Consider the following 10,733-nt stretch of genomic DNA (forward strand, 5'->3'; position numbering starts at 1 on the left):
GACCCTGTGAGTATCTGCAAGGTGCAATCAGGGGGCTGGGGGTGAGGGGGCTGTGTGATGTCAGCTGGGCCTGCAAGGGGTGGGGCACAGAGACTGCTGCCCTGGGGTGCCCAGTTCCGGGAGCAAGAACTGACACTGGTCAGCCAGGTGGTGCGGCTCCATGGTGACTTTGGGCTCTTGCAGGAGGTGGGCTATAGCCCGGGCCTGAACCAGGTGGCCGCCCTGCTCCTCATCTTCTTAGATGAAGAAGATGCCTTCTGGGCCCTGGCGCAGCTCATGGCCAATGACAGGCATGCAATGCAGGGTAGGTGCTGGCTGGACCAGCCCCCAGCAGCCAGGCTGCGAGCTGCCACCACGGCCGGCTCACCAGCTGCCCCCACATCTGGGTATCCATAACAATCTCCCTTTGGAGAGTCTGAATGTGGTGTTGGGGGCCCCCACACAGCCTGAGTCCCTGGGTCTCCCCATCAGCCGGGGCCCTCAGCCTCTCCATGGCTGCCTCTGCATCCCGCACCACAGGCCTTGGGTGCATCCTGGTCCAGGTGCCTGCTGGTCCTGCTGCTTTGTACCATGGCCCCCACGAGCCCTCACTCAACACAGCTGGAGGATGCCCAGACAGTGGCCTCCCTTACGGGGTCCCCTCGACCTAATCCTTGTACCAAAGATTCAACCAGGCCCCCACCAGCTGCTCACCCATTCTTCTGGTTGCACTTCTGTTCAGTCCAGACTGGACCCCAGGGCCACCCACCTGTAGCCTTCTTCCACCTTCATCCTGTCCCCCCACAGAGGGGGGATTCCACTGCCCACGCCAGAGCCTTCACATGCCCCCACCCAGCCTGTACCCTCTATGCCGCCCCCTGACAGCCCCAGTGCTGCCTGCGGGTTCTGATTCCCCGAGGGGGGTCTGGGCCTCTCAGGGTTCTATAAAGCCGGGCAGCCCAAGCTGGCGCGTCTGCAGCAGCATCACGAGACCATCCTGAAGCTGGCACTCCCCACACTCAAGAGCCACCTGGTGAGTGGGGTGGCCCCTGGCACCTCCAAGGGGGGGCTCTGGAGCAGGGTCTGAGCTGTCCCTGGCACGGGGTGGAGCCAAGGCCTGACCAGGGGCCGTCTTGGTGGGAGGGGTCTGCAGCGGGCTCTGCAGGGAGGACTCATTGTCCTTCTCCTGCTCACACCCAGCATCCCGGGGCACAGTCACCAGGGGCCAGCAGGTGTCGCCTGTGCCCACACACCCAGCACTGCGCTGGTTGAAGAGCCGCCCCTCCATTGGTGTATCTTCTCTGGGAAGGACTGGGACAGGCCCTGAGCCCCTCTCTCCCTTCCTGTAGGACAGCCAGGGTGTGGCCACCAGGACCTATATTCCCAAGTGGTTCAAAGGCTGCTTCACTGACGGGGTAAGGTGCCCAGGGACACCTGCACCCGGGAAGCTGTGCCACAGGGCCGGGTGGCAGGCCAGTGGTCATGCTGCCAGTCCTCCTCACCCCTTCTGCCCAGTCCACTGCGTCCCCGAGGGGCCTGCAGCCCCCTGGCAGGTGCCCGAAATCCCCACTGGGACAAGTCTACCCCTTGAGCAGTGGCAGGACCTCAACTGGGGCAGCCTCAGCGGGGTCTCACCCTGGGCAAGGGTACCTGTGCTGCCCTCTGCTCCCTGCTCAGCCTGCACGGCCGCATCCTCACACCCCTGCTGCCCCCACAGATTCCCTTCGCAGTGACCCTCAGGTTCTGGGACATTTACATTCTGGAGGGCGAGCCCGTGCTGACGGCCATGTCCTACATGGCTCTCAAGATCCACAAGAGTGAGTCCCCTGGGGCCATGGAGGGTGGGGTGCTGGGCTGGGGGGTGGGGGATCCTGCTCAGCCCCTGGAGCATGGACTGAGGGAGAGCAGGAGTGGCTGCCTGGGCCCCGTGCTTGAACCTGGTGTTAGTGTACCCCAGGAACCCCCTCGCAAGGCCCTGCCCCTTGGCTGGGTGGACAGGGTACCTCACATGTGAGTCTCAGCCGTACCCCAGGTGGGGACTTTGCAGATCCAGCGGCTACGTGGGTGTGTGGACAGGGAGTGGAGTGTCTGTGGGTGCTGTTCCTGCCCTGGGCACCTCCAAGCCAGACACCCCCACTGCCCCCATCCCATGTAGGCCGCCTCCTGCAGCTGTCCCAGGACACCCTCAGTGCGTTCCTCCAGGACCAGCTGAGCCAGGCCTGGGCCCTGGACGAGCATGTCGTGGGGAGGCAGCTCCAGGCCTCCCAGTGGAAGCTCCGCAAGCTCCGCTGCCTGCTGCCTCCTCCAGGTGGGCCCCCGTGCATGCTCCCCATCCCCCCTGGGGAGTCAGGAGTAGGTGCGCCAGGTACCCAGGACCTGCCCTGGCCTTTCCTCCTGCATGTCATTTGCTCCAAGCGGCTTTCACACATCCTGGCCAATGGAGGTGGGTGCCTAAACCTGGGTGTCCGAATACCTGGCAGGCGTGTCCCTGTCATTGCCACAGCAGCCCCCGTGGTGTGTATCAGGGCTCTTAGGTGACAGGTGGGTCAGGTGACAGAATGACCTCCTGGGAGTTTGTTGAGACCCAGGTTTCTGGGATGACCGTGTCAGACATGGAGCCCAGAGCCAGCCCTGCCATGGGGTCCATACTGGCATACTCTGGCCCCCTCACAGTTCCTCACACCCAGGTGCCCACACCTTTCCCTGGGCAGCAGCAGCCAGGTGTCCTCAGGACCAGGCCAGGGGGCCATGCAGTACCTTGAGGGCCCCAGGTCCCCAGCTCCAGCCCAGCCCGGGCATCACTGGCCTCTGCGAGAAGCCGACCGCTTCTCCTTGTCTTTCAGCACTGCCAGAGGAGCTGCCCAATGGTCCCCTTGGCCGGATGCTGGAGGCCGCGGAGCCAGGGCCGCTCCCCACACCAGGGAGGCCCGAGGTACTGGGTTCTGATGCTGAAGTGGATCTCCCTGCTGATCCCACCCTGCCCCAGGATCTCCGGGGCTCAGCACCCTGCTGCCAGGCCGTGGGACGAGTCGAGTGCTTCATCCCTGAGGCCACGTGGGAGCCGGAGACATGGAAGACACAGGAGGCCTCCCCAGAGCCTGGGGTCCCAGGCCTCCTGCAAGGGTCCCTGGAGTGTCTGGGTGCCGCCTCTGTCACTCCCACCGCCCACAACCCTGGGAAGCAGCAGAGCCTGTCAGCACCGGCGTCCCTGCCTGACCTGGTGGAGTACACGCTGGCTGCAGACCGCTGGCCCCCACAGCGCCAAATCCTCCAGGCACTCTTAGAGCCTGGCAAACCCACCACGGCCTCCCTGGGAATCCAAGGACAGGCAGAGCCCTGTGGGTCCACGGAGCCTCCCTGCCCTCCCCCGACGAAGGTGTTAGAAGTTTCCATGCTGGAAGACTGGGAACATGAAGAGGATTCCCCCGACGCCTGGGCCTCCAGCCTCTCCCTGGGCTCCTCCGAGTTCTCCCGCCCTGCAGAGCGAGCAGGGGACCAGCAAGGGCTGTCGGGCTGGGGCTCCCTCCCTGACCTGGTGGTCTACATGCTGGCCGCAGACCGCTGGCCTCCGGATAGCAACATCCTGCAGGCACTCTTAGACCCCTGCAAGGCCACTCTGGTTCCCCTCTGGACCAAGGGCCTGGGGGAGCCCCGAGACACTGTCTCCACTCCAGGGAGCTTTGATGCAGAAGCCTCCTGCTGGGGGCCCTTCTTGAGCGATGAGGAGTGGGGTGACGAGGAGGGCTCCCTGGAGCCCTGGGAGCCAGACCTGTCCCTCGGGGCATCAGAGCCTCTGTGCTCAGTCCACATCTCAGGGGACGACCTCCGCGTGGCACAAGAAGCTGGCTTTCCTAAGCCTAGGGAGTCCTTGCCAGCTGGAGACCCTGGAACCCTAGAGAACAAAACCAAGTAGAACTGTGAGCCCCGCCCCTTCTGTCCTGGCCCCTGTTACACCAGTCCCACCTGTGTCCCCCAGAACTTGAGACAGGCCTGAGGACCCCTGCCCTGTGGCCCCTGCAGACCATGCACTCAGGCAGTGGTCGGCGGAGCATCCCTAGGGCCAGGCCCATGGTGGGTTCAGGACCCCGAGTGCTGGCAGAGCCTGGTGGCCTCCTCCATGGTGAGGCTGTCACACTGAGGCCATGCAGGGAAATATGGGACCAATATCATCACCCTGCAAGTCAATGGACCCTGCCTACACCGTGTCCTTCTTATTGACAAGGGTCCTTATCAGCTCGGGTCCCTGATCCTTAGCAGCCTCCCCTGGCCTCACCTGTACCTGGGTCCCAAAGTCAGGGTGCCATGTATGCTTTGTGCCCCCTACCCAGTAGCTGAGGTCAGGAGGAGTCCATCCAGTCCATGGTTGCTGTCCACTGAGCTGGGCTTGCATCTGGCACCCATCCCTCCTCTTAGAACATTCTCTTACTCCCTGGTGTCTGGGCATGCACTGAATCACCAATTTGGTGGCCTGTGGAGGCAGCAAGACTGTGTGGCCAACACATTGTGGAGATGGCAAAAGCAGAGGTGCTGGTTGCCCTCAAACTCATAGGAGTGACCCAGGGTTCCCCCTGCACCTTGCTGATGGAAATAGAATAAAGAGTTTGTTTCTGAAGCGTTTGGTCCATTCTTGTGTCCCTCAAGGCCTGTCTGCAGAGGTTCCCAATGGACTTCATGCAAGGCAACAGATACTGCAGGCCCCAATCTCAGCCAGAGGCCTGGTTCCCGGCCATCCATTGATTCCTGAGGGTCCCCATGCCCCATGGCCTTTGACATTGTGCACAGCATTGTGTGAGGTGTGAGGTCACCTCAGGCCCGCATCCTGGGCTGGCGAGGTCCAGCGTCCCTTCCCCTCCGTGGTCCAACTCCTCCCTGCCTTTCTTCCCCCTCCTCCATGAATCCAGTCCTCCAGACCTCCTGAAACTGGGACTGGCCAGAGAGGCCTCCAGAGAACACAGACCTAGGACCAGTAGGTCAGTCACCTGAGAAAGTCAAGGAGCATCGGTGTCCCCTCTGGGTGGCCCTGGACATCGACCCTGGGGGCTAAGTGCAGACACCTGCTGCCTAGTCAGGTGGGCACTCTCCTGTTGTGGTCAGCCTCCATTCTTCGGCAGCCTCATCTGGGGCAGAGCGTGCTCTTGAGACAGGGGAACAGGGTAAGGGCACACGTTCGTGCTCTAGGAATGAGCCGGGGGACCATCCCCTGGGTGGGTTCCCTGCCTGGCCTCCGGCTGCCCACTGGCCCTTGACCTCCCAACTTCACCAGCTCCTTCTTCAACTCTCTGCCTCACAAAAGGGAGCTGAACCCAGCTCATCTGAAGGCCTCAGCGCCACCCTCGTGGTTCAGGTTCACTCATAAGCGTGTGTCTGGAAGGACCAGGACCTTCCAGGATCCAGGTGTGGCAAAGGCTGGACTACATGTGTAACTCCAACCTGGACTTGGGCTCATGTCACTGGGTGTCCTACAAAGGGCTCAGGCCCACAAGTGCTCACTTGATGTTCTCTGGAGATGAAAGCAGAGGCCAACATGGCCCTCTGTGGGTAGCGAGCTTTCTTGTCTAGTCTAGCCAATATTACCATGTAGGGTAGGCCACGATTGAGAGCAAGGGCCAGTCCAGTTCCCAATGCCCATGGCCCTGTCATCCCTGGTCCCTCAGAGCACACCCTGGACTGCACCTATTTCATCTCTCCCTGCATGGGGAATGGGGAGCCAGATGGCTGCATCCAGGGTGGGCAGAGGCCGTGGGGAGCCTGCTCCAGGAGCAGCTGCTCTCCCAGCCCTGTGTGAGCCCTGGGATCCTGAGCAGCAGCACTGCAGTGAGGAGGGAGCAGGCGGCTCCTGGTCTTGTTGGATGCTCAGGAGGACTTGTTGGCAGCAGCGAGCACCTGAAGCCCTGCTGGTCCCCGTGCCCTGACTCCTTCTCCCCCTGGCCCTCACTGTCCATGTGGTCAGCAGACCCGATCCCCAGATGATCCCCTGCCCCTGCTGTGACTCCTGTGTGAGGCACAGCACAGGGCCACCCCCTCCCCTGGAATGGAGGCTTCTTGCAGCCAGCCCCTGCCTGTACCCCTTCATGCCCAATCCTGGTCCCTGACACAGGGTTCTTCTCTCCTGGGTGGGGGATCAGGCCCTGGCCCTGCTGGTGGATGCTCTGCCTCCAGGGCCCCTCCCTGGCCACTTGCTGGAAAGCTGGTGTGCATCATGGAAGCAGCAGCGATTTGTCCTCACGGGAATAGATTCTGGGTAGATCTACAGACAGGTGTGGATACGGGTGTGGACATGGATACACAACTGTGGATATGGACGGGAATACAGATATACGTGTGTGTACAAACACGGATATACAGAGAGACAGAGATTTAGATACAGAAATGGATACAGATACACAGGTAGACAAAGGTGTATATATAGAGAGATTCAGCTTAGGTAGAAACACACACACACATGGATCAGACACAGCCACAGCGACAGGTACAGGTACAGGTACAGAGATTTCTCTTCCTTCCTGTGATGCTTTGAGAAGACCCAGTGGTGGTCATAGACCCCAGAGAACAATTCCTCAATCAAGGAATCTCTGTCATAACCAAAGAGGTGAAGCAGGAGTCTCATGTCCATGGGGTTCAATGGTTCCACTTCTCATTCATCATCTGGAAGTAGCTGCTCTGATATAGGGTTGGATGGACGTTCAGAACCTCTCACTGGGGCTGAAGCCACCGCTGCACTGCCTGCATCCCACATGGGCAATAGTTCCAGTCCGGCTGCCCCACTTCCCATCCAGCTCTCTGCTGTGTCCTGGGAAAGCAGTACAAGACGGAACAAGTCCTTAGGCCCCTGCAACATGTGGGAGACCAGGAAGAAGCTCTGGCTCCCGGCTTCCCATCTGCACAATTCCAGGCACTGGGGACATCTGGAGAGTGACCAGCAGATGGAAAACTTCCCTGTTTCTTTCTCTTTCTCTCTCTGCCTCTCTGTAACTCTGCATTTCAAACAAATCCATATATCTTTAAAAACAAACAAAACCAAAAATTTCCTGTCCTCATCAACTGTGGGACAACAGCCTGGGGCTGGGCTACCTTTCACAGGCTGTGAGAGAATCTTTACTCGGGGATCCATCGATGGCACTCTTTCCCCAAAGCCAGACTGCAAAGGTTTGATTGGCAATTGTGACAGAGGGACTGGCTTCTCTCAAATCTATTATTCCTTTTTTTTTTTTTTAATTCAGAGTTACATAGAGAGAGGTAGAGGCATGTCTAATTCTGCCTGTCAAAAAAAATGTTCTTGTCCTTATTCCACACCTAGTGAGCAAACACCTGTATTTAGCAAGATCCTCATGAATAGGTCTGCACTTGGAGAATCACTGGCTGAGCACTCATCAGTGAGCATGCAGCCAGCCTACCTCCCTCAGTCTTCTGTGCCCACCTGCCCGCCTCACCCCCAGGGCTGCCACGTCATACCCTAGTGTTTCTTCCTCAGCAAGGGTGGGGGAACTTTTGTCTGCCCAGTGCCATTTGGATAGTTTTAACATCATTTGTGGGACAACACAATTATCCACTTACAAGCTAGCCTGCTAGAGATTTATCGAAATTCTAGTTCTTCCTGTGGTTGCTTGGCAGAGGCAGACGTAATGATTTCCTCAGATTATAGACCCACCGGGTGGTCGTTCCCCACCCCTGTCCTCCAGCAACTCATTCCTCAGGGGAGAGCCCCTAGGAGAGAAGGATCAGCCTCAGTCAGGCTGGTGGGGAATTTATGTTCCCCCTGGGACAGTGATGAACTCAGAACTGTGATAACCGAAAAGAACAGAGACTCCTTCATAATTCCACCACTCAGAGAACACCACCTGGATGTTTTAGTACATATTTCTGTTCGGTATGTACAAGGGGCTGATGGTGTATATGTTATTTTATTACATACTATAACCATGCCTTCCTTTCAGTAAATATTCCTGCACAAATGGATGTGACAACAATAACAGGTTTAAAATCAACATGAAGGTGTGGAATAATTTTATAGTCACCTCCTCACCTCCACCACTCTGCCCTATGTTATCAAGAACTGCTGAATGGAACAAGTGATCTTTCCCAGGTCCACAACACCTTGGTACACAGCAGGGTAAGATCAGAGAACTTGCTGAAAGGAGGGCTTAACCTTGCCTCTACCACTAATGGTTTCATCAATGAACTTGGAACCTAACCACAGAGAAAGGATCCTTTTCAAATGTGAGAACTTATTTTAGCAGTATGCTGCCCAAACTATTTATTTGTAAATTTTTTTGCCTGAAATTATTAAAATTATAAAATCCCTGCAATCCTGAAACAACCCTTACATGGAACACAGGGCACAAATTTCGTCATACCAATCTGGAGCTAGAGAAGCAGAGACAAGGGTTGAACTAGTAATCAAATATCTGCAAATTAACATGTAAAGCAGTGTGCTTTATTTTTATTTTTCATCTAAGTATTCCAGGTGAGAAATTGAATTAAGGAATTATACTCATAATCCGTATAGCAATTCTGCAATGTGTATCAACTGCCTTGAAATGTTCTTAGGTTCTAATCAAGTAACTTCTCTTCTGAAAACGAATAAGCAATGTTAAGAAAATTACTAGAGATGTGGTTAAAGATTTATGTACACAAAGTGAGAGTAATGTTATTTGTAGCATCAGACTATGAGCAGACTCTGAGCAATCAGTCTAAATATCCATGAGGGTAGGACTGGTGAAAGTAATGTACCCATTCTGTGGAATAATGGATGTTTTTAAAGGTTTATTTATTTGAAAGGCAGAGATTCAGAGAGAAAGACAGATGAGATAGACATAGACACAGAGATAGATGAGAGAAAAAGAGAGAGAGCAAGGGAGAGAGAGAGAATAGAGAAAGAGAGAGAAACTTCTAGCTGCTGGTTCACTTCCCAAATGGCCACAATAACCACAATAACCAGGGCTTGGTCAGCCTAAAGCCAGGAGTCAGGAACTCCATCTGGATCTCCCATGTAAGTGACAGGGTCAAAGCACTTGGGAAATCATCCACTGCTGTCCCTGGCACAGTGGCAGGAAGCTAGATCCAAAACAGAGAAGCTGGGACAGGAACCGGCAAACTGATACATGATGCTAGCACCACAAGCAATGGTTTAGTTCACTGAGCTACCATGACTGCCTGTAATGGTTGTTCTGATGGATTTTTAATAAATATCCTTTTCTTTTTTTATTTTGTACAAGCAGAGTTAGACAGTGAGAGAGAGAGAGAGAGAGAGAGAGAGAGAGACAGAGAAAAGTTCTTCCTTCGGTTGGTTCACCCCCCAAATGGCCACCATGGCTGGCGCACTGGGCCGATCTAAAGCCAGGAGCCAGGTGCTTCCTGCTGGTCTCCCATGCAGGTACAGAGTCAAGCCACTTGGGCATCCTCCACTGCCCTCCAGGGCCACAGCAGAGAGCTGGACTGGAAGAGGAGCAACCGGGACAGAATCTGGTGCCCCAACAGGAATTAGAACCCGGAGTACCGGAGCCGCAGGTGGAGGATTAGCCTAGTGAGCTGTGCCATATTCTTCTCTAAACAAACATGTAATACAAAATTTATTTTTAATTTATATGTGAGGTGTGAACATTTATTTGCTGGAAATACAGACAAAAAAGTAGTTGTGGATGCCGCAGTGAAATTATGAATGTGAACATTATGAGTGCATGCAGCTTCTTCTTTATATTTCCTGTATTTTCAAAGCTTTCTGCAATTGTAATGTATTAATTTGCTTTGAGGAAAGTTCTTTTTGTTAAAAAAGAGTGAGGCAATGACAAAAGTGGTGGAAGCCTGCGTTCTGGAAACCACAGAGCAAACCCGGCACAGACACTGGCTCCTCCCCATCCTGGCACCACCCTCAGGGCCCCTCCTCTGGGCCTTCCTGGTCCTGGAGAAACTCTGGGTCCCAGGATTGGCCCCCACTCCTCCCCTGCTCCCGTTAACTTTAGCAAACTAGGTTTCAGCCAGCTGTGATGGGTCAACTTGACTAGATTAAGGAGTCCCTAAGAACTGGCAACGCCTTCTCTCTGCATTGTCTGGGAGGGCATTTCCAAAGGAAATTGGCATGGGAGTAGGTGGACTAAGAGGTAGAAGACTGACTCCCAACATGGCAGGAGTTGTTCACCCAGCTGGGACAAGCGATGTGCTTTCTCTCCTGGAGCAGGGACACTCTTCTCCTGTCCTTGGGCCTCAGGACCCCGGGTTCTCTGCCATTTGAATTCAGATCCACAGCAGGGGCCTCCGGGGTTTCAATGTTTCAGTCTCAGACTTGGAGCTGTGAATTGGTTTCCTTGGCTGTGAAGCCTCCATGCTGGGACTGAGCTATGCCATTGTGATCCCAGGGTCTCCACCTTGCAGTCTTACCCTGGGAATTCTCAACCTCCATAATCCTGGTGTCAATGCTCCTATTAGTGTCTGGTGCTGTGGCTCATCTGTTAATGCACTGCCGGCAACACCTGCATCCATGTGAGCTCTGGTTTGTGTCCCAGCAGATCCACTTCTGATCCAGTTCCCTACTAATGCTCTGGGAAAGCAGTGGAAGATGGCCCAAGTGCTTGGACCTCAAGCATCCATGTGGGAGACCTCGATCTAGAACTGTTATTTTCTGTGAAGTGTAAGGTATCAGGTTCAGACCATCACCCCAGCGTGCAGTCCCCTTCTAGGTGTCCAGCACCCACCCTGCCTGCCTCCGTTCTGCATGCAAATGAGACAAAGGGGAGGGAGCTGCTGGCTCTTGCCAAATT

General features: G+C 55.5%; 1 protein-coding gene across 1 annotated transcript; it reads left to right on the forward strand.

Moving 5' to 3' along the window:
* Positions 1 to 1,307: 1,307 nt before the first annotated feature.
* Positions 1,308 to 3,892, forward strand: LOC103348465 (uncharacterized). Its single transcript, XM_070062546.1, has 3 exons — positions 1,308 to 1,796; positions 2,135 to 2,287; positions 2,823 to 3,892. The coding sequence occupies exons 1-3, from the start codon at positions 1,766 to 1,768 to the stop codon at positions 3,890 to 3,892; spliced, it is 1,254 nt and encodes a 417-aa protein (XP_069918647.1). The 5' UTR covers positions 1,308 to 1,765.
* Positions 3,893 to 10,733: the final 6,841 nt, after the last annotated feature.

This window comes from Oryctolagus cuniculus, chromosome 18, assembly GCF_964237555.1.
Source record: "Oryctolagus cuniculus chromosome 18, mOryCun1.1, whole genome shotgun sequence".
Classification (NCBI taxonomy): domain Eukaryota; kingdom Metazoa; phylum Chordata; class Mammalia; order Lagomorpha; family Leporidae; genus Oryctolagus; species Oryctolagus cuniculus.